The 26,618-nt window shown below is 59.3% G+C and overlaps 1 protein-coding gene across 4 annotated transcripts in view; it reads left to right on the top strand.

Annotated features, from left to right (window-relative positions):
- Positions 1-5,406, top strand: part of ACOX3 (acyl-CoA oxidase 3, pristanoyl) — a gene marked incomplete at both ends in the record, with an annotated part of 33,699 nt that extends 28,293 nt beyond the window's left edge. For 2 of the 4 annotated variants that reach the window (XM_080697787.1, XM_080697786.1), the window contains 4 exons: positions 1,675-1,849; positions 2,842-2,909; positions 3,726-3,812; positions 5,287-5,406. In XM_080697787.1, coding sequence (XP_080553913.1) covers positions 1,675-1,849; positions 2,842-2,909; positions 3,726-3,812; positions 5,287-5,406 — 450 coding nt within the window. The remainder of the gene's footprint in view (positions 1-1,674; positions 1,850-2,841; positions 2,910-3,725; positions 3,813-5,286) is intronic. The other 2 variants (XM_080697788.1, XM_080697789.1) reach the window with 2 other exon arrangements.
- Between the last annotated feature and the right edge of the window lie 21,212 nt (positions 5,407-26,618).

The following is a 26,618-nucleotide window of genomic DNA, read 5'->3' as shown; positions in this document are numbered from 1 at the left end:
TGTGTCACGCAGTGCTTCCTGGGCCACGGGACGCTCTCCTGAGAGACCTCACCTGGTCCCCACAGTGTCTGCAGTGCCCACATCGCAGGCGGGGACGCTTGGGCATGGGACGTTAAGCCCGTGCAGCTCACAAGCCAGCCGACGTGCAAGCCGGCTCTGCCTGCCTCCAGGGCCGCCGGGGAGCTGCACATCCCTGCCTCAGACCCAGGGACTCACGTGGGCTTCACGGTGGCAGGTGGCAGGTGGAGCTGCCTTCCAGGCCCACTGCCTGTCCGGCCTGTGACTTGGAGGAACAGAAATGGGTCGCTCTCATGGGAGAACAAGATAAAACAGTATTACTTTAGCCAAAAAAAGCCCTCGTGGTTGAAAGGAGGGACAGCAGGGCCCTGGCCTTGCTAAGGGTGCCCAGGCCTGCACAATGGACCTTGCTCTGGCCCCACGAGGACCCTGGGAGAGAGACCCACGGCTGTGATGCACCATGTTTGGAGTGTTGGTGGGACTCTGTGGACCCGGGAGCCAGCCCGGCTGGGTCCAAGTTCTCTTCCCCTCCCTCCATCAGCTGGGTGGAGGGAGGGCTCACGGGAGACCAGGGAGCTGGAGCTTGGCACCTGGCCCTGCGGCAGGGACATGGCTGCCTGAGGCCGCCCAACCTCCACTCAGCAGATCCTGGGAAATCTGGGGGCTGGCCCGGTAGGGAGAAGCAGGGAGCAGGATGTGCCTGCACTCCCTGATGACAGATGGCGCTGTGGTGCGCACAGCCCCGCGGGGTCAGGCTGGCAGGCGGCCGGGTGGGGGTGGGGGGAGCATCCTCTCCCCGAGTTTCTCCTGAGATTACTGACATCCACAGGCCCAGGGAGGACGGCAGCCTTGGCCTCGGGAGCCCGTGCTGGCCCTGGGAGCGTGACTGGGCCTCTCCCGGCAGTGGCCCCTTGGGCAGCAAAGCCTCCTCCCCTGGCTGCATGCCGCCTTGCTCCTGGGGCTGGGAGGCAGTGTCACCCGCGGGGACTCTCAGGGCAGCGTGTCCTCCCCGCCCTCCCTCACCAGCGACTTGCTGGGTTGAGTCTCAGAAGTGGCACCTGCTCCTGCCCACAAGTCAGACGATGCCTGTGTCTTTTCCATCACGTAAGAGGACCAGTTGGAGGTGAGGAAGAAAGCTAGTCGTGGTCAGCAGACAGCCGGGGTGTCAGTTAAGACAGGAGCTCAAATGGCATAAGCCAGCGCCAGAACCACACTGCGGCCCATTCTCTGGGCCCCCGACTCGGGACCCACATCTGAACAAGAGAGAAACCACTATGTGGGACTTGGAGGAGAGGTATGCGGCCAGACCCTCTGGAGAGTGGAAATGGCCGTGCACCCAGGTCCCGTGGGCAGATCACAGAGCCCGTGCCCCTCGGTGGCCCCTGCCAGTGGCCCCGCACCATGCACAGGACGGCAGCCTTCCCAGCCGCCCCGCCCTGTACCTTTGGTGCGACCCACCCCCCACCCCGCTGCATGGAGGCTGGGCCTAGGGCTGCGGGCGAGCTCCAGGGCCTCCCGGGGCCTGTTGCCGCAGGCCTTTGTGCTGAGTCTCCTGCAGCGCTGCGTCCTGTCCCCAGGCCCCAACTCTCCTTCCTGCCCTCCTAGGATGCGCGGTGAGCTGGGTGCCCCCACTCACCGGCCGCCCTCGCTCCCCAGGTGTACCACTGCCGGTCGCTGGCCCTGGCCTTCATGGAGCTCACCGTGGTGCGGAGGTTTCACGAGTTCACGCACGGCCCCGGCGTGCCGCCCCCGCTGCGCCCCGTGCTCGGGCGGCTCAGCGCACTCTATGCCCTGTGGTCTCTGAGCCAGCACCTGGCCCTGCTCTACCGAGGTGAGGCCGCTGCCTGCTGGCTGCCCGCGGCCGGACACCCTGCTGTGGCCTGTGCATCATTCTCCCGGGCCCATCAGCTTACTCAAGGCCTTGGTCAGACACAGGCAGGTGGAGGGCAGGGAGGTGCCAGGACGAGTCTGCGAAAGCGGTCTCTGCCAGGTGCAGAGGTGCTTCCAAGCCCTGCTCTTGGGTTTTGTTAATTTATTTTATTTTTTTGGTGATACTTAGGATTGAACCCAGAGGTACTCTTCCACTGAGTTACACCCCCAGCCCTTTTATTTGTATCTTGAGATGGCCTCCCTAAGTTGCCCGGGCTGGCCTCCAGCTTACAGTCCTCCTGCCTCAGCCTCCTGAGTGCCCCGCGCAGCAGCGGGAGCCGAGGGCATCAGCAGAGGGGGCAGCTGGCAGGCAGGAGCCGTCTGCTGCCCGAGAAAGTCCAGGTGACTAGATCCCATTCTCTAAAGCAAACATCATCGCAGAAGCAGATCCCGCCACACACATGGTCACAGGCGGAGCAGGCCGCTGCCCTGGGCCTGTGGCAGCCCCAGAGGAAGGCACTGAGGGCAGGCCTCCCACCTCAGCCCCGGTGGCCTTGGGCCTGCCTACCCCACAGGCCACAGCTCCACCGTCCCTCCAGCCACTCGCTGCCTGCAGCACATGCCCCTTGGTTCAGCCCAGGAGCCCCTCCCTGGCTGGCAGGAACCCAGGAGGCCAGCCCCCAGCCCTCGGGCTTTGCCTGCTGTTCCCTGGCCGGGACAGTGCGGTGTCCCCAGCCCCTCGCCCCATGACCTTCCCATCACATAGCCAGACCACTGAGTGGGACAGGGGACTCAGAACCGGTGCCGAGCTGAAGCAGTCCTCTGGTCACAGCTGGGACAGCAGCGACACCCCAACATTGGCAGGACAGGCCTCCCACAGGGCGGGCTTGGCCCTTCTGGAGGTGCACGGGGCGGAGGCGACCAGATTCTCGCTGACGAAGGCTGTGCTTGCAGGCGGCTACCTTGCTGGTGAGCAGGCCGGGAAGTCGGTGGAGCAGGCCGTCCTGGACCTGTGTGCACAGGTGAGGTGCGACAGTGGCCCGCAGCCACCCGAGTGCTAGTGTGCGGCAGCCGTGCCCTCCGTGTCTGCAGCTGCCCGAGTGCTCACCGGAGGCACCGAAGTGCTCCCTGCTCTGTCCTCGGCACGGCTGTGGCGGTCAATCATAGGCATTTAAGAAAAGCCGTTTTTATGTTTCAAGGAAGTCCTTGGGGAGCCGGGCGTGGTGGCGCACAGTTGTGATCCCAGCATTCGGGAGGCTGAGACAGGAGGACCGAGGTTTGCAGACAGCCTCAGCTACTTAGTGAGGCCCTCTGCAACTCAGTGAGGCCCTGTTACAAAAAAATGGAGAATAAAAAATAGGGCTGGGGTGGAATGCCGCTGGGCTCCATCCTCAGTACCACAAAAAAAGAAAAGATAAAAAGCCCTTGGGTGCCTCCTCAGACTTCTTTGGGCATGTTGAGACCACTGCTCCCCCAAGATCCCGCGTGCTGTGACGGCTGCATGCTTGGTCCCAGGTCACCTCCCAGCTGGGCCAGAGACTAGATGGGCCTCTGGCACAGCACTGCCTGAGGAGCCCACTCCTGGCTCCTGCCAGCATCCCTCCCTTGCAGGAAAAGCACAGCGTGGAAGTTTCGGGGTAGCAGAGCTTGGTGGGAGTACTCGCTCGCCCACCTTGGGGCTCTCCCCAGGCCCTCAGGGAGACGGGGCGGTGCTAGCGCTGCCCGTCTAGGGCTGGCTGTCGGTGGCTGTGGTCGTAGCGGCGGCAGCTGCGGCTCCTGCTCTGCTTTGCCTTGGTGCTGCAGGTCTGTGTCAAGCTGTGGACTTTGTTTTCCCACAGCTTAAGGACGACGCCGTCGCCCTGGTCGACGTGATCGCACCTCCTGACTTTGTTCTGGACTCGCCGATTGGCAGAGCCGACGGTGAGGTGAGCGCAGCCCCTGCAGGTGGGGGACACGGCTCCCACGGCTGTCCCCGGGGCCGGCGCGAGCTTCGTGAGCCCAGAGTCCACCATAGGTCAGGGCTGGGGAGGGGGAGGGCCAGGAGTTGGGGCGATCTCACCGGCTTCGCACCAGGCCAGCTCCTGATCTCAGATCCCAGCCCCAGCCTCCTCCCCTCCGTGGGACAGGGCGGTTGCATTGCTGCCCCAGTGGAGTGAAGGTTGGCACCTGCCTCCGTGAGGACCAGGCACCACAGCCTCCTCATGCCCACCTCGCTGATGAGGGATATCAGACCCAACAAGGCCCAGGCACTGCCCAGCCACACGCCGCAAGGCCAGATCGGGGTAGAGCTCCAGGCCTGGCGTTTGGGGAAAGACCAGGCGGGGCCCTGGGGCTGGCAGAAACGCCGGGGAGGGGCTCTCAGTCTGCACTGGGAGGCTCCCAGGCACACAGGCAGCCGTGGCATTTGCAAGCAGGGCCTGCCACAGAGGGTCTCCAGGCGGACCCCCGAGCGCACAGGGCAGTCCCGTACAGAAGGAACGCAGCGGCTTGAGCGTCCTAAGGCTGCACTGTGCTTTGGGCAGCGAGGGGCTGGAGCAGGAAGGAGCGCCGTCTCTGGGCTGGAGAGGCCTCTGCCTCGTCGCCGCAGAGGTGTCCCCTACAGGGTGCCTGAAGGGTGCATCTCTGCCCAGCTTTAGGGAGCCAGGGCTTCAGTCCTGTGCTACCCGAGAAGAAGTTCACTTGGGATTGTTTGCAAGATGATCACACAAGGCACAATGCCACGAAAGGGAACTGCTACCTAGGACTGTGGCCGTGGAGGAGCAGCCGAGCCCGGCTGGAGCCTGGCTTGCTCGATGCTGGGCAGCCGATCAGGTTGGCAGGTGCAGGCCGGCGGCGTCATGAGGGGAGGCGGTCCGCGCTGGCCCACGTCTCTGTGGACCTGTGAGTTGGGAGTCAGGCCCGAGGCTGGGCTGTGCCTCCGGGTGGGAGATGGGGGCCAGCCCGCTGCTGCACCTTCCCCCCAGATAGCTACGGCTCTCTCCAGGCCCCATGGAGGCAGCACAGGCTGAGAGACTTATGTGGGGAGTCCCGGGAGCCTCCGCTCTGCCAGGGCAGGGCCAGGGCGGCGTGAAGTGCATGGCCGGCAGTGTGATGGTGCAGGAGAGGACCTGGTGTGGGCTCGCAGGTGCTGGGCGGCCACGCCTGTCAGCCACGGGGTCCTCCTTCCACAGTGACTCCCAGGGGAGGGCAGGGGACTTCCTGTCACACAGCTTATGGTCCTCTAAACTGGGCTTTCCAGATTCTATTCTACTATGAAAATGAACTGCTCACATGAACCAATGAAAGGCATCCTAACATCTTCCTAAATAACGGCAGCAGGGGCTCCTGCCTCCGGGGCGGCGTCCTGGGCTCTCTTCCAGGAGTCATGCCTCCTCCTCCCTCTGCTCCCTCTTCCTGCAGCTCTATAAAAATCTCTGGAGCGCCATCCTGCAGGAGGGCAAAGCCCTGCAGAGGCCGTCGTGGTGGCCGGAATTCTCTGTGAACAAGCCCGAGGTGGGCAGGCTCAAGTCCAAGCTGTAGATGCCAGCAGCGGCCGGCCAGGCACGCCCAGTCACCGCGCAGCACCTCGGCGAGAGGCGGACGGCAGGCTGGCTCCGGCAGACACGAGGCCGCCGCTTCCTGAACACGCATCTGCGCCTGGGTGTCTCAGCCGTGACCACCCGGGCAGGTCACACCCGGGTGCAGGTCCTCTCTGGGCCCTGACCTTGCTGTGTGGAAAGAGGCTGGCACCGTAGTGCCTCCCTGAGGGGCACGTGGCTTTGATCACGGGACCTCTGCGCACACTTTCCAGACACCGAGTGTCAGGCGGCCCCCGGGAGGCCTCCCACGTGGCTCTTGGGGTTCCTCTGAGACCCTTGACCGAGCGCTCTTCACCAAGGGACCAGCGGCACGATTGTTGAGCCCTAGCCGACCTTTTCACGTAACCGATCACATTCTAACCTGTCTGTCTGTGCCACAGGCCATCTGAATGTCATGGTCTAAGACTTTTAAGGGAAAAACAGTTTTATTGCTTTCTTTCCTGGGACTAGAATTTTCCATGGAGGAAATGTTTCCAGAGAAGAAATGCATGATCTGAGTGTCCAGACGGCGCAGGCACCAACCTCCTGCCCTGTACAGATGACCTGGAAGGTGGTGGGTTTAGCGCATTGCTTCCCAAAGCAGGCGAACCTCCCAGGCTGCTGTCCCTGCCCGGCATTCCTAAGCCAGCCCTCCACACGTATAGTGCCTTCTCACACGCCCAGGCACTCTTCGTGGTAATCAGTGTGTGGTCCACGTCACTCACCTCCCGCTCCCAGAGAGGATGGGAGCTTAAGAGCCCAGACCCACATACAAGGACAGGGCTTGCTGGTGCCCGAGGGCGTGGAGCAGCCGCCCAGCCCCCGTGAGGAGGTGGCCGGGACAGGGTGTCCTCCCAGCTGAGTTCATTCCACCAGGTGCCCCTCCTAGGACCCCGTGGGCTGTGCACTAGTGGGCGGGGCCCCTCTGCCTAGAACCAGGGCTCTCGTCCTGAGTCCTGGGCAGTGCCCAAGGGTGTCCAGCCCAGGCTGGGATCTCACTGCCCTCCCACCTGGCCACACCCCTGCACAGCAGCCCTTAGCCTGCTATGTCCAATGAGGCCTTAGCCTAATTGGCCTTTTTTTCACGAGGGGCCTCAGCCTGCCATCTGGACTTTGGTCAGAGGTGGCTTGGCCTGTTCTCAGCCAGGCGTGGTGTGCATGCTTGTAATTCCAGTACTTGGGAGGCAGAGACAGGAGGATCACAGGATTGCAGCCAGCCCCAGCAACTTGTGAGGCCCTCCATCTCAGTGAGACCCTGTTTCAAAATAAAGAATAAAATAGGACTGGGGTGTAGCTCAGAGGTAGAATGCCCCCTGGGTTCAATCTCCAGTACAGCAAAAAAAAAAAAAAAAAAAAAAAAAAAAAAGCAACAACAACAACAGAGCCCTGGGTGTGGTGGGCGCGCTTGTGATCCCAACATTGGGGAGGCTGAGCTACTCAGTGAGGCCCTCCCAACTCAGTGAGACCCAGTTTCAAAGTAAAGAATAAAAAATTGGGCTGGGAATGTAGCTCTGATGTAGAATGCCCCTGGATTCCATCACCAGTGCCAGAGAGAGGGAGAGAGAGAGAAAGAAACTGCCTGTTCTCTAACAGGCCGTCATGTTTGGCCAAGGTCAGGGACTGTCTCACACATCCCTGACCAAGGATCACGTTGTGCAGGGCTGGCCACGATGTCACCGCGTGCGTCCGTTGGCACCCCACCTGTCAGGATCGCCCCTGCCCAGAGGTGGGCCTCTCCTGCCAGGCAGAATGTGTCGGCACGCAGGCGGCACCCACGGCCTGCAGGTGTGCTGCCGCCCGGTCCTGCCCAGGTGGCCACCGCCCTCCACCCTGGTCCCTAGGGTGGGCGCTGCTCTGGAAGTGGAAGGCTGAGGTGAGAGGCCGCATTGTGGAGCTATGTTTTAAGGAAACAAAGTCACAACTCAAATAACTGGGATAAAGTGTTGAAATGTAATCTCTGCCTTCTTCCAGGCCTTTTCTGTATATAAAACTTCACGTGGTCCTTAGGCACCATTTTAGAAATATGGAGGAGTTCAAAGAACTGTCACACCCCGGCTCAGGCAACACCTGGTGGTTCCACGTATTTACTTGGGGCCGCAGTGGCCTCGTGCCCTGGGAGGAGGGCCCTGGTGGCCTCCACGCAGCGAAGCCAGAGGGACAGTGCCCGGCGCTAGGCGTGGTCCTGCCTGCGGCCCTGGCGCGGTTCCGCCCGCCTGCTGGTCACATGCTCGCGGCCCCCGTGCTCTCTCCGCCCGGTGTGCTGTGTGTGTGGAGCAGCTCCTCACAGGCACCCCGGCCACTCTGTCAACAAGTGACAGGGCGGTGCGGGGCTAGCAAGCCTTCCCCAGGGGCAGAGCTGGGGCCACACGCACCTGTGTCTTTGCACAGGGACAGCTGTGCACGCTCGGCTCTGTGCAGTGGGACCGTGGACACACAGCGGCAGCGCCACCAAGTACAGAACAACCCTTGTGTGAAGCAGAGCCGAGGTCTCGCAGCGTCGTGAGCATTAGAGCAGGCTGACCCACAGGAGCACGCTGGCTGACGCACACACGGCTCTGCCTCGGTCTCCCTGCACCCCGCCGCCTCTCCAAGTAGCCGGTGGCGCCCATTCCTGCTGAGAGTGTCACAGCAGTGACCTTAGGCTCTTCCTACCCTTGAAGTGTCTTGTGCAGCGCCACCCCCAGCTTGGCCTTGCCCTGCCCCCTCCTGAGGCCGGCGCCACTGGATTGCATTTGCTCTGCTGGGAAAATGCCTGCTCTCCTCCATGGCCTGATGGAGCATTTTTCTTTTTTGATTTGTAAAATAATTTTTACAAGTATTAAGTGTTATATACCTTTAACATATCCATTGTAATTCATTCTCGTCATTTGCCATCTATTTTTCTTCATGTAACATGGCAAAGGTTGAACATTTAAATCAGCAATGCACCCCGATTTAAAAACTAAGACTCATTTGTGCTTCAGCCTTTGAGATCAGCTCAGAAATTCTTCCCTCACATCTAGATTATTTTAATTCCTTCTGGTTTTTCTTTAAGAACATCTCAGTGTTAACTGGCCAGCAGCTTGCTCTGAGGTGCGGTGTGAGGTAGGGATCTGATGCGACCAGCCTCGCATGCGACTGCGTTGAAGGCCAGGATCGTGTGTGTTCTTGGCTCTGTTTCTGTACCTTTCTGTTATCCTTTCCCATGCCAGCTTCCATTGTTCTCAGTATTCTGTTTCTCACACTTCTGATATATTAGATTAAAAAAGACTCAGCATTAGTCTTTTTCAGAAATGTCTGGGGTGCATGAACTTTCCTGTTTTGTCACGGCATTCTTCAAGACTCCAGTCAAAGAAAATCCTTTGAAACTGGGAGACTTTGTGTGGCATGCCGATGAACACTAGGGCAGTCCATATCAGAAGTACTCTTCCCATCTAAGTCGTTAATAAAACATACCTGGCTTTTGTATAATTTGTTTTTCTCTACATCACTAAAACCTTATTCAATCATTCTGGTATTTTATTGATTCCCTTGGTTTTCTTTCTAAATAATTGGCAAAACCTCACCCACCTAACCTTCCTGTGGTAGCATCTCGGCCCTGCGGAGCCGTCTCCGTGCTGGCCATGTGCCCTGCTGCTGGCTCTGACCTTGGGGAGATGCCTCTTGTGGACCGCGTCAGTGTGGTGCTGGATTGTTCAGGGGGAGGACGGGGTGGGGAGACGGACTTGGGCAGACCTGGCAGGGATCTCAGATGGTGCAGGCACAAGTGTGTGCCAGTGGCTCTGCCCAAGCCTGCGAGAGGGAGGGAGATGCCCGCGGAGCGAGAGACTTCCCGCCCTGGGTGTGAATGAAGGGCAAGCTTCCTGCAGCCATGAGGGGCTGGCTGGGAAGTACGGATGGAAAACAGAAAACCACAGAGCGTGAAGAGGATGAAGCCGCCACAGCTCGCCGCCCGGGAAGGCCTCGCGTCTTGATGAAGCCACCACAGCCCACCCCACAGCTCGCCGCCCGCGAGGGCCTCGCGTCTTGGGGTCGAGGGCTGCTCACGGGCTCCTCACGTCCCTCTGAGGCTCTTGGAGGCGGCGGGGCTGTCTCATCATGGGCCGTGTGGTTGACATGGAGCAACCACTTGGGACTGCCTTCTGATGGCCTACACAGACGCCGGGCACCTCTCTACCCTGCACAGACACCGGGCACCTCTCTAGCCTGCACAGACACCGGGCACCTCTCTAACTTGCACAGACGCTGGCACTGCACTAATCTGCACAGACGCTGGCACCTCTCTAGCCTGCACAGACGCCGGGCACCTCTCTAGCCTGCACAGACGCCGGGCACCTCTCTAGCCTTCACAGATGCCGGGCACCTCTCTAACCTGCACAGATGCCGGGCACTTCTCTAGCCTGCGCAGACGCTGGCACCTCTCTAACCTGCATAGATGCTGGGCACCTCTCTAATCCGCACAGGTGCCGGGCACCTCTAATCCGCACAGGTGCCGGGAACCTCTCTAACCTGCACAGGTGCCGGGCACTTCTCTAGCCTGCGCAGACGCTGGCACCTCTCTAGCCTTCACAGACGCTGGCACCTCTCTAACCTGCATAGATGCCGGGCACCTCTCTAACCCGCACAGGTGCCAGGCACCTCTCTAACCTGCACAGACGCTGGCACCTCTCCCTTTTGTTTTTTTTATTTCTCTGAAGATGTGTTATGGTTCCAGCCCTCAGAATGTCTACCACACAGAGTTCACCCAGTCAGCACACCCTGGCCCTGTCCTAACCACAGAAGGCTCCTCTCTCCTGGTCCTGTAGGCATCTGGGGCTTTCATGTAGTGTGTCCCAGCAGAGTGGCTCCTTAAACAAGTGCCCCCCCCAGCCTGCGCAGGCCAGGTGGTCCTGGTTCCTCCTCTGAAGTGGTGGACCTTCTGAGCCCCACGCCCAGCTTCCAGCCCCTTCCTCATCCTAACAGAACCCAGTTCTGCCCAGAGTTCTTTCCCGGCAGAGCAGCCCAGGAGCCTCAGGCAGTCGGCTGCGCCCGGCTCCAGGATGTTCCCGTCTTGCCCAAGCCCCTCGGCCCACTTCCTTCCCTTTGCCTGGTCACCTGCTCGGTGATGAGCCAGCCCAGGGGTGCTGCCGGCAGGACTGGGAGGCTGGGATAGGAGCGGTATTGCGATGCCTGCGGGAGCTCCGAGCTCCTCCACGCTGCCGCTGTGAACTGAGAGCGAAGCCAGCCTGCAGGGGAGCAGAGGCACACGTCTCCAGCGTCCCGGCAGAGGATGTGGCAGCTGCGGGACAGGTCCCGGGAGCCTCTTCTGTCCTGGCTCTTCCCCTGTTGCCTGCCGTTCTCAGGCAGAGTGGATAGAGAAGGGAAATATCCTGTAACAAGAAGGCAGCACTGGAAGAACTGGGCTGTCGGGCTTCCTCCCAGGATGGGATCTGCAGCACCAGCTCAGCTAGCCAGCGTGCCTGGTATTGAACCTGGAGCAGGGAGTGGTATCGGGGTCACTCTGTGTGTCGCGTGCGGTGCACACAGGTGCGCAGCCATCCTGGGCTGGTTGAGCCTGGAGGCGCAGTCCCCATCTGTCCCACGCTTGTTACCTTGTCCCTGTGCGTCATGGAGGTGCCCTGGCCTCGTGCAACATGGTGTCTCCCTAGACAGCCCAGGGCCTGTGCAGCCGACTCCCAGGTGGGTGAGGCCACCGCAGCGTCCCAGCTCCTCAGGCAGGGGAGCTGAGCCGGGTCCACATGAGTCCCAGGGACCGTGGCTGCTCAGCCCACGGGCACCTGCAGAGGAGCCTGTCTGGGCGGCTCCTGTGTCCACGTGCAGCTAGCTGGCTCTCTTCTCCATGGGCAGGAGGACCTTTGCAGCCTCTGGGAGCACCCTGACCCTGGCTCACCAGTGCTTCATTCTTGGTACTGGGAATCCTGTCTTAGTACTGGAGATTGGGTGTACCAGGGTGTTTTACCTCGAGCACACCCCAGCTCCGTTCAGTTTGTTTGTTTGAAACAGTCTGGCTAAGTCTCCCTATGTTGCTGAGGCTGGAGTCTTGCTACACTGCTGAGGCTGGCCTCGAACCTGCGATCCTCCCGAGCACAGGGGTCATGGGTCAGTGCCACCACGTCCCTCTTGCTGTCAGGGGAGTCTTGGGGATGCTCCCGGGCTCTGGGCTTTGATCTCTTCGGCTCAGGAGGTGGGGTGGCTGTGTGTGAGAACCCAGCGTGTCCTGTGGCTCCCAGGAATGCTCTGCCGCCCTGTTCCCATGCAAGCGCGAGGACTGACCTCAGCCAGGCTCCATCCCACCACGACCCAGCGGCTGCCGGGAAGGTGACTCAGTGAGCCCGGTGTGCTCAGAGGGGAGCTGCCAGCTGCAGGGGTCAGCGGGAGGTCGGCGGGCGCTGCTGTGAAGGGAGGAGAGGGGCTGCACCAGGCCCTGTGCCATTTCTACACTGGCTTAGGAGAAGCTTGGGCTCGTCCCGCGGGTGGCACTGGGCTGGGAGTGCAGTCTGCTTAACCTTTTATTTGGCTCACGAGTCCCATTCGAATGTTCCAAGCAAGGCGGCCACGCTGTGCCCAACCGTTTGCTTTGCGAGAGAAAACACACAGATAGTCTTACACAGGTCGAACATTCTTGGGGCAGGAAAACAAAACCCGAGGTCGGCCACTCACGCGTGCACACCCTCTCTGGGCGTTCGTTCTCTGGGACGGGAATTCAGTTTGTAAAAATTCTTGACAGCTCTTGAAATATTTTGTCTCTGCTCCAGAGAAAGGCTTATAAAAAACACAATAAAAAATTTAAGAACATGTTCCTGTGCCACTATCCTTAAAGACCCTGGCCAGATGTCTTCACCACCCACAGGGAAGGGTGTGGCCACATGCGGAGTGGGCAGGGACCAGGTCAGAATCCCTGAGCGGCCACTTGCTGTGGGATTTCTTCTTTATCATCTTCTTCTTCTCCTTCTCCTCCTCCTTATCCTTCTCCTTCTTCCTTTTTTTTTGTGGTGTCGGGGGTGGAACCCAGGGGCATTCTACCTCTGAGCTACACCCCCAGCCCTAATTTTTATTCTTTATTTTGAAACAGGGTCTCACTGAGTTGCGGGAGCCTCATTAAGTTGCTGAGGCTGGCCGCGAACCACGATCCTCCAGTCTCAGCCTCCCGAATGCTGGGATTACAAGCGTGCGCCACCATGCTTGGCTACTTCCTTTATGGGAGTTATAAGCTCCCTGCCTCCCAGGGTCTGAAGGGCGGTTGGAGACAAGTGGATGGAAGGCCGTAACAGACTCCCGGGCACAGGGAACTTGGTGGCTCACTGAACTTGACCCTGCAGTGGCCCCGGGACCTGCACTCCTCCCCACAGCCTGTGGCAATTCTGAGGTACAGATGCCCGAAACCACCACTTGCCCCCTGATCTCCTGACCTGAGCTGGGGCAAGGCAGGGCTGGTGGCCTAAGGGCAAGGGAGGAGCCATTGTATGTCACAGATAAAGATGGCCGGTTGGAGAAGACAGCTCCTACTCAGTGCCAGGGTGCACTTATCCACCTGTGCCCAGGGGCCTGGATCTGCTCATGGCCTCCGCGTGCGGCCTCCAAGGCCAGCCTCCGCCCAGACCCAGGGTGTCCACAGAAGCTCCGTGCCGTTGTCTGTGAATCCCAGGCCTGTGCAGGAGGTCTGCCGCTGGAGCTGGTCGCCAGCCTGTCTCCCTGTGGGCTGACCTGCCGGTACCGCTGCCTTCCCAACCCCAGGATGGCGGTGCCGGGGCGCTGCCCCAAGGGCCTGGCCCCTCTGCACCCTCCATGGCACTTTCCTGGACGGATGTGGTATTGGTGGGAAGACTCGGGACCATGGTGGTCTGGAATTCTCCCCACCAGCTATGGCCTGTTTCTCAGAGGAACTGCATGACACACCTCCGCAGCAGCCGCAGCAGCCCTCCCTGCACAGCCCGACCAGCCTGCGGTCAGCGTCCCCGTCCCGAAGCACAGGGCGGTTGGAGGCCGGGTCTGAATCATCTGCCTTCTGCTCCCTGCAAGGCCGGCCACAGGAAGCGCTAGGCGAGATGGACAGCAGGTGGGCGGGCCGATGAGTAGGTCAGTCAGTCCAGGAGCTAAAGGAATGAATGAATTCATGAAGGAGTGTGTAACACTGAAAATAGAGTTGGGGGTTCGTGAAGGAGGCAAGCACCAACCAGGTTATTAACAACGGCTTTAATCAAGAACCTGGTACCTTCAGGGAGTCAGCCGGCCGTGGGGGAAGGGACCAACAAGCCATGTGTCCAGAGAGTCGTGCGTAGTCCTGGTCGGCCGGCTGAGTCACGTGGTGGAGCGGAAGTACTGATGTTTTATAGGCATGCGATTCTCTTGTGGCCTCTGGAGTCTGTCTCGTGATGTTTGGAGTCTCGAGGCACCTGGATTCTCGTGATATCTCCACTTCTGGCTTCCGGGGTTCCACCTCCTGTCCCCACTGCGGGGTCACGTGGGGGGAGGGAACCCGACCTATTAGAGTGACTGGGTGGACATGGATGCTGGGGAGGGACCGTGGGCCTCTGGCCTCTGGGTGCCAGCGACAGCACATGCACACAGGGGCTGCCCCCCCCTGCAGGCCGCGGGCCGCCTGGCACCCTCCTGGGCGGGGCCCAGGGTGGTCACTCCTCCCTTCGCCCACTTCAGGCTGGTGCAGCTCTGGAGCTGCAGGGGCTGGGCATGGTGTCTACCTCGGTGCCCCTGTGAGCAGGGACAGGGTCCTTGGAGCAGGTCACAGTGATCAGAGGGCAGATGCAGCTACACGCTGCGGGTGGACGGGGCCGCAGCTACAGCAGGCAGGCGGTGTGGACAGCCGCGGCAGCCATACCGGAGTACACACACGTGGACGCCGTTGGCCAGCCGGGGAAGCGTCCACTTTCCTCCGGCAATATGGTTGTAGTTCAAATTCTTTAAAAACCGTCGTGCGGGAGAAAAAGTGAAAAGCAGCTGTTCCCTTCCAGACCTATTAAATGAGCAAACATCGTTTCCAGAGAGCCTCGCTTGCCGGTTACAGGAACCGGGGGAGTTTTAAAGGCGCGCATCTCTGGTTTCAGCACAGAGGTGTGTGTAGAACACAGGTCGGGACGAGGCGTTGGGAGCAGAGGCCCTGGAATGGCCCCGGGCGCTGCTCTCCTTCCTCTGCTCCAAGCTCAGCCTTGGGGGCTGTGTGCCCACCGTGGGAGAAGCTGCTCCAGGCCAGGGCACCCCTGGACCCTCCTAGGTGAGAGGAGAGGTAAAGGGGCCTCGAGTCCTGGGCCCTCCTCTGTGCACACACTAGCAAAGCCCTGGAGCTTGGCATCCTTCCAGGAGCGGCCCTGCCCACTGCCAGCCTGACGTTGGACTTCCGGCGGGGCTGGGAGACAGTGATTTTTCATTGTAACGACCTGGCCTGTGGCACCTTGTTACGGCAGCCCTGGCCGACTGGTACACAGTGGTTCATGGTTCACTCCTTGTAAGACTTTTGACTTTTTTTTTTGGTACTGGGAATTGAACTCAGGGGCATTCTGCCTCTGAGTTACACCCCCAGGCCCCCCTCCTTTTGAAACAGGGTCTCATTAAGTTACTGATATCATATCCTGATATCCTCCTGTCTCAGCTCCCAAGTATTGGGATTGCAGGCATGTGCCTCTGTGTGTCACTCCATATAGGATTGTTATGAGCCCAGACAGGGACTGGATGATTCTACCCATTTCAGAAAAGGAGACTGAAACGGGGCTTGATCCCATGTCTGTGAGGCGCACAGAACCCAGAGGCTAGGTTCCAACCTCTGTCCAGCTACCCTTCCCAGAGGAAAGGCCCAGGGTACTGGGAGGTGCGTGTGTCCAGGGATCTCTTGTGGGCTGGGGTGCTGGCGGCACGGTCACTCTGGCGTTGCAGGTGAGACCAGTGGATACTGGGCCATCTGGTCAGTGTCGTGTTATCTCTGCCTTTTCCACGTCTGTGGGAGGTGGCCTCCTCCCCACCTCCCTGGAGTAAGTGGGCTGTAAGCTGCCGTGTGCGGCCAGGGCTGGGGCAAACCTGATTCCACCATTGCCCGGGGCTGCCACAGGGAGGAGCCCTGGGGACCGAAACTCAGGGGCTCTTCCACGCACAGCGCCCCGCGCCACGGTGACCTCACGAGGCACTTCCCAGACCAGGGCACGGGTACTCCAAGAGCCCAAGCCACCAGCCTGCAGCCCCGTGAGCACGGAGCGGAGTCCGGCCGCCTGCCGGTCAGGGCCCGCGTCCCGCACATCACGTGGAGGTCCCTGACTGCTCTGCGCCCAAAGACCAGGGCACGGGAGTGGAGGAGACTCAGCGCCGGCCTCCTGTCCATACTTCCATCTCAGTGAACTTCCTTCTAGAAGGTTCCTTCCTTTACCCTCCTCCCAGATACTTCTACCCTAGATTCTGACACAGAGACGCCTCTGTGCTCCCCCTTCCCCAGCTCCCCCCACCTCCACGCAGCCCCTCCAAGGTGCTCCGCCCTGTCTGCCCTGCCTGGCACCCTCGCTGGCATTTCCTCGGTGTGATATTCACCCAGCAGGGTGCACAGAGCTCAGCTCAATGTCCCCTGATGGCCGGGCCCCCTTACAGGGCACCTGGCCCTTCTCTGCCTTCCCGGCCACCACCCACCCTGGACCGCAGTGGGCAGGGAGATCCGTCTTGCCTGTTCCATCCTTATACAGACACGCACATGCCGCATGCAGTCCTCTGTGCGGTCCTCTGTGCGGTCCTCCACGCGGTCTTCCACTTGGTCCTCCGTGCGGTCCTCCGCGTGTGGCATGGTGCTGGCTGCAGCATCTGTTCCCTGCTCTCTGGTTCTCTGTCATGTGCGTGTGCATGTGCGGCGCAGCATGGACGTGTCCACTGTCCAGCTGGTTGGTGTCTAGGCCCTGTCCAGTTTGGGGCAATTTGTGTGTGTGTGTGTGTGGGGGTGGGTCTGGGGATGGAACCCAGAAGCATTCGACCTCCAAGCTATACCCCCTGCCCTATTTTTTATTCTTTATTTTGAAACTGGGTCTTACTAAGTTGCGAAAGGCCTAAGTAGCTGAGGCTGTCCAGGAACTGTGATCCCCCTGTCTCAGCCTCCCAAAAGCTGGGATTACAAGTGTGCGCCACCATGCCCAGCCTAGGGGCTACTTTGAGCAGAGCTGACTCACAAGTTGCTGGGCAGGGCCCTCTATGGGCTGCCAGCTACGGCTTGGTGTCCCGCACATTGAACAGGCCCTGCCGATGGCCCCCAAGCCCGTCTGTCCCCCTTCCTGCAGTGCCACACTTCCGGGAGCCCACACACGCCAGCGGGTGCCATCGTGCGTCCACTCCAGAGTCTCCTGTCCCTTCTGGTGGGTGTGCAGGAGAATCCAATGGGTGTAGTTCGTGTTTCCCAGGTGGCTGGTGACATGGAGCACCCTTTCCCGTTTGGCACTGAGCGGTCTCCTCTGTGGACGGCCCATCCAGGTCCTCGGCCTGATTTTCTGTCTGAGCCCACGGCATTTCGGTCCCAAGGCCCAAGCCCTTTCTGGCCCAGGACAGCATCTCTACAAATCAGGTGACGGCTCTGTCCTCTGAGCAATGTCACGACAGACAGCTGAGCTGGGTGCGGTGGCGCACACCTATAATCCTTGTACTTGGGAGGCCGAGATAGGAGGATCACGGTAGGAGGCCATCTTAAGCCACTTAGTGAGAACCTGTTTAAAAATAAAAAATTAAATTGGGCTGTGACTGTAGCTCAGAGGTAGAATGCTCCTGGGTTCAGCCTCTACTACAAAAAAAAAAAAAAAAAAAAAAAGACAGCTGGTCCCCTAGAGCCTGGGCAGGGGCTGAGGGGCAGTCAGTGTGGAGGGAAGGTGAGGTCATCACTCACAGAGCCTCCGGGGCCAGCAAGTCCGCTCTGCCATGCCGCCCTGGGAGGCCCACCTCCTGGTCCCGCGCCTGCCTTGGTCCAGCTCTGTGGGGGAAGGGCTGTGTCCTCCCCAGGGGCCTCCACAATTCCTCGCCCAGCGGGCCAAGGGAGGCCCTGGTGTTGGGCCAGCACTCCACCTGTTAGCAGACCTTTACTGGCCCTTCTGCCAGATACCCTTGGAAACCTTCCTCGTGCCTCAGTTTCCCCATCTACTAAGTGAGGGGGTTTGAGCGCACAGCTCTGTGATGAGCTTCCAGCCGAGGCCATTTTCTCTCAGTGATGGTTCTAAAATCAGTGGCATCCACCGGTAACCCCAGTACTTGGGAGGCTGAGACAGGAGGATAGCAAGTTCAAGGCCAGCCTCAGCAACTCAGTGAGACTCTCTTTCAAAATAAAAAGGGCTGGGAACATAGTTCAGAGGTAGAATGTCCCTGAGTTCAGTTCCCAGTACCAAAATAAATAAATAAATAAAATATATAGATCATATAAAATGACAAGCCAAAAGAAACCCATCATGTGAAATCATATAAGTAAATAATTATATAAAATGTTGAAATCAAAGGGGCCTCTGGGCAGGGTGCCGACCCTCGGGTCCTCCAGCCTGGGGCCCTGGGCCGCGCTTGGTTCCTGCCTGTGCCTTCTGCTGCCCCCACCCCATCACCATCTGTGGTCACCCAGCTCTCTCCCCACTCTGTGACTTTGGACAGACCTCAGGATAGAACCCTCAGGGCCAAAGCCCAGGTCTAGCTTTTGCTTCTCCTTTTGTTTGTTTCAGTACTAAAGATCGAACCCAGAATCATTTTACCTCTAAGCTACACCCAGTCCTATTTTATTTTTTTATTTTGAAACAGGGTCTCACTAAGTTACTAAGGCTCTCGCTAAATTGTTGAGACCGGCCTCAAACCTGCGCTCCTCCTGTCTCAGTCTCCCAAACAATGGGATTGCAGCCATGCACCACCATGCCGACTTGGCTTTAACTTCTTTTTTTTTTTTTTTTGCAATGCTGGGATGAAAGCTGGGGGCATTGTACCTCTGAGCTATACCCCCAGCCCTTTTCTTCAGTCTTTCTATTTTTTGAAACCAGGTCTAAGTTGCGAAGGGCCTCACTAAGTAGCTGAGACTGTCCGCGAACCGCGATCCTCCTGACTCAGCCTCCAGAATGCTGGGATGACAAGCGTGCGCCACCACGTCCAGCTGGCTTTCCCTTCTTGACAGCACCCTTCCTTCTGGTATTTCTAGAGTCAAGGGAAGCTTTGATGAGCTCTTCAGGAAAAGCGTGGCCACTGTTGCGTGACTAAGACTCAGCCACAGCCCACCAATGCCCCTTCTCCCCTCCCGAGACAGGGGCCTTCCCTGAGCACCAGGGCTCCGGCCTCCACCCCTCTCGCCTCCCTCTGTCGCCCTGACGTGGCCTGTACTTCCTCTTCTCCCGTTTAGCAAACAGCTCAAGTGTGTGCCCCCAGCCAGGGTCCACGGTAGCCCATGCTTATCTCATCCTCACACCCTTCCTACTGAACCAGAAGCACAGAGAGGGCGGTAACCTGCCCCACGACACACAGCCAGCAGGGATTGGAGTCACATTAACACAGACCCCTGGCCCCTGCATCTGGGCTGCCACAAAACTCACGTTTCCTGCGGTCCCGTCCTGTCCACTGTCTGCATCCCTAGAGGGCCAGACCCCCATCTGGGCCTGTTGCCTCCTGGAATAGGCTCCAGCCCAGCTGGGCCTGAAGCAGAGCAGGGCCACTGTGCCGTGTGCATCGTGGAGCCCTGACCTGCGTCATTACAGGTGGGAACAGAGGCGCTGACGGCTGGCGTGGTCCTTGCGCATTCCTGGAGGCTGTTACTGAGATCCCCCTCTGCCTGGGGTCGTCACTGGGCCTTGCTACTCCAAGTCCCTGGAGGCTGGAGTGAGGGTCAAACCCTCCGGGCAGGGAGCCAGGCCTTCAACCCCCAGGAGGAATGGCGACTGGACGCAGGTGCCCACTCGGAGACGTGGTCGAACAGTGTGAGTCTCGGGTGACCCCGGCGTGGACCCGCTCTGGGAAGTGAGGCTGTGGGGCTGTAAAAGGCCAGCACAGGCCCCCGGGCACCGGAGCCCTCCTCTGCCCCCTGGCCACCCAGGGAGTGGGACGCAATCTGGGACACACGGGAGACAGGCATAGATTTAGGAAAATGAACCCCACATCTGACTCCAGGCTCAGGGAGGAAATGAAGCCGCCCAGCTGTTGTGGGAACTGGAGACGCTGCCAGCGGTTTAGAGGAAGTCACCCTGGAGAACAGATGAGCCTGCGCCGAGCTTGGGCCTGCCCCACACCCAGGACCGTCTGTTCCCACGCTGGGGCAGAGGGACCGGAATGTCATCCTTCTCTCAGACTTCAAACGGGGCTTGGCCCTCACTCCTGTCTGTGGCCTTCAGAGAGGACATCAGCAAAGACCCCACATCTGGTAGCAGCAGGATCCAGTCCCCGCATCCGTGGGCCGGGCTGAGGCAGGCAGCCGGCAGCCCAGATGCCTGAACCTGGCGGCCCCGACCTTCCTGTACCCCCATGCGAAGGAGGCTTCTGTTCCTGTCTCGGGGCAAGGATCCCTTGGGCAGCACACTGAGCTATCCCTTATCTGTGGGTCACCACAAAACTTTCCCTTTCAACTTGTTTTAAAATCCCAGTTGTATTTCCATATAATTGAAGGAGTTACATAATCCCCAGGCTTTCTGTAGAAACCAGTACTCCCCACCCTTCACCACCCACCGAGCGTTCTCTAGAACCAACTGCGCCCTTTAAACCTTTAAAACAATAGCAAAAAAAAAAAAAAAAAACCAAAAACCCGCCATTCTTGCATAGATGCTTCTGTTTTATAGCTTAGAGCTTAGTCAATTGGCTGACTTCTGCTTGTGGAGGAGAGGTCCCGAGCTTCCTCTCATCCCCTGCACCCCGAGCACCTGCTCCTGCCGCTCATCTGTGAAGACAAGCGTGATTGGTGGTGCAGGTGCACAGCTCTGCACATGTAACCTGCAGCAGAGCCACGGAACACATTTGCTTACTTTTCTAGGCTTCACTTTTCCCCTTTTGATGGTAATTCAACCCCCGACTCTGCCTGTCCCTGAATCTCCTCTCCAGGCCTGTGGATGTGTGGAGTGTTCCACACCCTCCTGGTCTGGATCTACTCTTCTTTTGATGGAGTAAATGTGCTATTGGCTTCCTGGTAAGGGTCCTGAGAAACAAAGCTACCATGATCTCAAGCATCTGACACTGATACTACCCCCACACTGGATGGATACTTTGGCTGGGTATCGAATTCTAGTTCAGAAGTTATTTTTCTGCAGAAAAAGGTGGGCAGAGGCTAGTTCTGCAGAAATTGCTCCATCCCCTTCTAGCTGTCAGTATAGCTACCAGAAAGTTCAAAGTCCTAGTTCTTGTACATGGTCATTCCCTCTTCTATTACTTATTCAAAATTATTTTAAAAATAAATGATTTCTTGGGAGTTCTCACTCGCCCCTCACTCTTGCTTCCTTAGAATAGGAAGAAGGAAGTCTTGGTTTTATAAGTGGTCATGGCCAGGCGTGGTGGAGCACGCTTGTAATCCCCGCGCTTGGGAGGCTGAGACAGGAGGATCGCACAGGTTCGAAGCCAGCCTCAGCTACTGAGTGAGGCTCTCAGCAACTTAGTGAGACCCTGTTTTCAAATAAAGTATAAAAAAGGTCTGGAGCTGGGCCACAAAGTTTTGGAATAATCCAAGGACTAAGTAGTGACTGTATTTTCCCCTCAACCCTGTCTGGCGTGGAGCCGTGGTGAGCGGTGACGTGGGGGATGAAGAGCACACCCTTCCTATCATTGTCATGAATGCCACTGTGTTTGCGGCGAGGCTCGGTTGAGGTGGTGGCCAGGGATGCTGAGCAGACTGGCCTGCACTAGGACCACAGCAGGTGGCGTGGCCAGGGCTGCCTCTGCACCTGCTCTCTCCTGAGTGCCCACCGGGCCCCAGCCTTCTCATCTCAGTCCACCCTGGGTCTCCATGGCCCTTGGCCAAATGTGAGCTGAAGAGGTCCTGAGCCAGCCAGCTGGAGCCCCTCTACCCCAGTGTGGGGTCAGAGGCGCTTTCTAAACTCTTACCAGCACGGTGCGGGCCTGCACGGAAGTGCGCTCCTGGAGTGGGTGTTGGGAACTCATGTGGTCCGTTCAAGGGATCTCCAGGACTGAGCAGAGCAGGCAGCTGGGGGGAGGCTGGTGGGCTGAGGTCACCCCTGCTGCAGCCCTGCCACTCCCTGCCCAAGCTCCAGAGGGGCCAGAGGGCCCGGGGAGGGCATGCGCCCTGCAGTTAGGAGCCCGGGACGGTTCTGGGAGCGCAGAGACGCGTGCCTGCTGCCCAGGAGGCCACAGCTGCTACATCACATACGGCTTTGGGGTCAGAATGTTAGGTAGCTATTTAGACAGATAGGGCCCCTGGACATCAGAAACTGAGCCCGCTCGCAGAGCCTCAGTAGGACCCGTCTCCCGAGGGGAGGAGAACGGAGACGATGCAGCGCCACTAAGGAGGCCCGAAGGCGTCCACCACCCCTAAGGAGAGCGCGAGAGAGGAGGTGTCTGAGGAAACCAAGGCCCAGCGCGGTGGGAAACTCACGCTGCCACTCCAGGGCCGCTTCTCTGCAGGCAGCCCTTCCCCCTCTCTGTGGCCTTCCTCGCCTGGCGCCGTCACGTCTCAGAATAAACCTCCAGCATTCTCCTTTTGTGCATTTTTGCGTGACTGCTTTCCAGGCAGAGAAGCAAAAATCGAGATGCTGCAGAATGACTTTAAAATCTGACACCTGGTGTCAAGAAGACCCAGGCAGGGCCCCCTCCCCGCCCGGCGCCCAGGGAAGGCTCTCCAAGAGCGTGCTCTTAGGCGAGGAGCAGGCCTCCCCGTGGGAGACTGGTGCATGGTTTTTTTTTTTTTTTTTTTTTTTTTTTTGGTGGTACTTGGGTTCCTGGAAGCCCTTCTACCTCCGGGCTATACTCCCAGACCTACTTTTATATTTTTATTTGGAAACAGGGTCTCTTAAGTCAGCGTGGCTGGCTTTGAACCTGCGCGATCCTCCTGTCTCCGCCTCCCAAGCGCGGGGATTACAAGCGTGCGCCACCACGCCCGGCTTGGCTGGTGCCTGTGTTTGTACCCTGGGACTCTATATCTCACCTATAAAGATTCCAACTTTTCAGGGCGAGCTCAGAAGAGGGACGGAAGCAGTTTTCAGCTGTGGTGCGTTGTGGGACTTGACCGTCGGGCCTGAGGGCTGCACCTGGGCTCTGGAGGGCTCCTCCCAAGCGGAGCGCCCTTGGCTTCCGGAGGGAGGAGAGGAGGACTGCGCGCAGGAAGCCATGACCGCCGAGCTGTTTGTTGTTTGGGCTTTCTCTTTAGTATGGGGTCATCCTGGTTAAGAGCAGCACTTACAAGGCAGAAGCACTGACTCTAAACTGAGGGGGCCTCTCCTCGTCATACCATGGAGACAGGAGGTTTAGTGTTCAAACACTAGCAGTAGGAGACGAGGCTTAGCGAGTGTTTTGAGCACACCCAAAGCCCTCTTACGTATTCTTTTGACTGCCAGCTGAGACCATGGGGACCCCCAGGTCACACAGACCCCTGCGAGTCTCTGAGGTTCCCCAGGCGAGTCCCCGAGAAGCCGGAGCCCAGAGGCCTGCGCCCGCTTTGTCCTGCCCCAGAGCTGCGACGCCCCAGGAGCCGGAGGGCTGCCAGGCCCTTCTGCTTCTCGTTAGGACTCGCGGCCTCCACGCGGCAGCCCCTCCCTGCTGGGCAGCGTCTCGCTCCCTCATAGGGCCCTTGGGACTTCACGGCCAAGTCTGGCCTGCCGGCCAAAGTCAAGCCAGGAAGCCACGCCTTCCAGAAACGAAGTGCCAGAAAGCCCCGTCCAGGGAGTCTGGCCCGAGAGCCTGGCCCCAGCAGGAACGCCGATGCCGTCTCGCAACCGAGCCAGGTAGCCCGGGCCTCCTGGATTTGAGGCGTCAGCGTGGGGGAGGCAGGGCAGGCCTGAGCCCCTGGACTGCAGGACGAGGAGCCAGCAGCCCTTTTCCTGAGGACCCGGGCTGGTGGCCGTGGGTGAGGGGTTCATCTGTGTCCACCGGACTTCTGGGTGACCGGGACGGACTATCGGGGGGAAGTGGTTACAGGCCACTGGGCGCTCCCGCTCTTAGGCAGTCGGCCCTCCGGCCTCCACCTGCGCGGTCCCTCCCAGTAGCCCCCTGGCCAGCGCTCCAGCACGCGCAGTGTGCCAGGCGTGCACGCTGCCTGCATTTGGGTGCGCTGCCAGGTGGGGGCGTGCTTGGTCGGCAGGGGCCGCTGTGACAAAAAGCCTTAGGTCTCAGCTGAGAAGGAACAGACATTGTTCGTCTGAGAAGTCTGAGACGAGGTGCCCGCAGGATCCAGCTGGTGAGGGCGTCTTTCCGGGAGCAGAGCCCTCTCGCCCTGGCCTGGGGAGGTGGGAGGAGGGCGCAGAGCTCCCAGGGACCTTGTGTAAGGGCGCTGCTGTGGCTGGGGTCTTTTGAACTTTAACCTCCACTGTGAAATAGGACGCCTGAGCCTGGTGCTTAGGGCTGGGGCTTTGGGGTGAGTCGGATTCGATGAGGTCACTGGGGTGGAGCCCCCATGTTGAGTCCTGTGGCTTCACAAGACGGGAGAGACCGGAGGAGACACACCCGCTCCCCGTCTGGCCGGCCTGGCTCCACACTGACCTCTTGTCCTTAGACCACAGCTGTGCGTCCAAATAAACCTGTTTGTGAAATAAGTATTCAGCCTCGGGTGTTTCATTATAGTAACAACAACAGACCAGTGCTGGCCCTGCGCCCTCGAGGCTCTGCCTTCACCCCGCCTCCTCTCAAAGGCCCCTTCTCCTCACCCTACCCCACTGGGGCTGGATTCAGGGTGTGAATTCTGGGGGGACATAAACACTCGGTCAACAGCAACATGGCCTACGGACTGTGGCCCACCTCTCCCTCAGGCACGGCAGATGTTCCCTGAGGCCACACCATGCTGGCAGAGGCCTACAAAATGATTAACCAAAAGTTGTTTAAAACATCAGGAAAAAAAGTGGACCATACAAAAATGAATCCAGCCTGGATCATGCTCATCTCTTTGCCAGTCATAAAATACAACTGAAAACATTTCTTTTTTTGGCTCTGGGGATTGAAGCCAGGGGGTTACTAACTCTGAGCTAGACCTCCCAGTCTTATTTAATTTTATTTTTTATTTTGAAACAGGGTCCTGCTAAGGGGCTCAGGGTCTCACCAAGTTGCTAAGGCTGGCCTCAAACCTGTGAGCCTCCTGTTTCAGCCTGCCCAGTGCTGGGATTACAGGTGTGAGTCACCACACCTGGCTTGAAAACATCTTTCTACGGAGGAAGGCGCCCAGCAGAGTGGATGTGCCCTGTGCCACGGGGGTTGTCCTGTAGCCCTGGCTGGATGGGCCGAGGACTCGGGACACACGCGACAGCTCTTTCCGACTTTCCCCGAGAACCCGGAGCTCTCAACACATGCTGCCGACCCCAGGGCCGCTCCTGGGGTGGAGGGGACAGTGTGACTGTGCGGCCCCATGCCCACAAGTCCAGTGGGTGTGTGATTGTGAGTCTTGGGTGCGAGTGCCGGCCACGGCCTCCTGCCCGTCACGGCCTCTGTGGTGTCTGCAGGCTGAGCCTGGCCTCCACTCATTCCTGACTCCAGTGCTTTGGTGTCTTACAGGGACCCTGGCGCCTCGCTCCGCCCGCCTCAGCCCTGCCCCCTCTGCGGGTCTGTGGTCTCAGGAGGCTGTTTGCACCCCGTCATCAGCCTCATCCCTGGTGCCTGGGCCTCCTCTGCGGGGAGCTCCACCACGGGGCTCGAGCCCGGAGGCTAAGCGACTCCTGGAAAGAGGCTGCGGGTCACTGTCATCGCAGACCAGAGCCTCTGCAGACGTGCTGGTGGCCACGCGACCTCCTGGGCTCTCCTGCTGGACCTGGTGCCTCTCAGGGCCGCACTCTGTCCAGGCAGAGTCTGGGCTGTGAGTGTCTCTCCATACAAGGGTCTGTATACTACGTCTGCAGCATTGGTTTCGCTGTGACCGACTGGTACTCTGTCCCCGTGACCCTGTCTTTCTGAAGCCTCCCAGTTGGCAGGACCCCAGCAGTGCCGAGAAGGCCTGGGACCCTCCACCCCTTCCCTTTCGGTCCCCTGGGCAGATGACAGGCTTGGGTTACCTCTCCGGCTGCACAGGGTGGGGCTGTGATCCCAGGGATCTGGGATCCAGGGCCTGGCTCACTGTCCAGGATGCCCCCCAAGGCTGCCCGGCACTGCCTGGCTCGCCTTCTGTGCCCCAGGCACGGCGTAGACACTACCTCACCACCAGAGCTGCCAACCTGTGGAGCTCGGCCATGGCCAGCCGGCCAGTCTAAACAGGGGACAAGTTCCTGAGTCCACCCTGCTTGGGTTGTGGAACACCGAGCAGGTGTGTGGGGCTCTGGGGGTTCTCCATTCTCATTTGGAACTCCTCCTAGAACAGCCCTCCTGCCACTCCCCTGGACAGAGAGGAAGGAGGAGGCCGCCCCTCCTCTGCTGATGATGCCTGTGTGTGGCATCTGCCTGGATGGCCTGGGAACCTATGTATGACCCTGAGGTGGGAATTCTATACCCATTTAACAGACAAGGAAACTAAGGCCCGAGAAGTTGACTAATTCGGGGTCTCACAGCTATAGGTGGGGGAGTCAGGATGCCAGACCCTTCTGTCTCTAGAGTAGAACCCCCAGACACACTGCTTTGCTGACCACTGAGACTCCAAGACCTCCTAGACTCCCCCCTCCCCCCGCCATGAGCCTCGGACCCAGCCAGTGCCCAGAGGAGCCTTTCTCAGAGAAGACATGAAGTTGAGAAATGGCCCTCAGTCACCTGTTGCTATGCTCCAGGAGTCCCAGGTAGAGGCCCGAGCCAGGGGCTGGGAGGGGAAGCACACCTAGGCGGCCCTGTTCTTGGGTGGCCCCATCCCCGCAGCCTGGGAGCTCCTGTACACTCTTCATGGGGCACACTTATGGCTGAAGCTCTTTCCGGTGTGTACCTTACAGCCAGCAAAACTTCTTCAAGAAAGAGCCACAGGGGAACAGGGTGAAGGGGCCATGACAAAGCTTTAGGGTCTTCACCAACAGCCCCTCTGAGGCTCAACAGTGGGGCAGACTCAAGAGCCCCCAAAGAAATCATTCTGAGGCCATGTTGAAAAACATGGACCTCCCCGTGCCCCGTGCCCACAGACTGTCGGGGCATGGACAGGCAGGGCTGCTACCCTGACCCCACACT

This window comes from Muscardinus avellanarius (assembly GCF_963383645.1).
Source record: "Muscardinus avellanarius genome assembly, chromosome: 6".
Lineage (NCBI taxonomy): Eukaryota > Metazoa > Chordata > Mammalia > Rodentia > Gliridae > Muscardinus > Muscardinus avellanarius.
The sequence above is the reverse complement of the archived record's forward strand: the minus strand, read 5'-3'. Positions and strand labels throughout refer to the sequence as shown.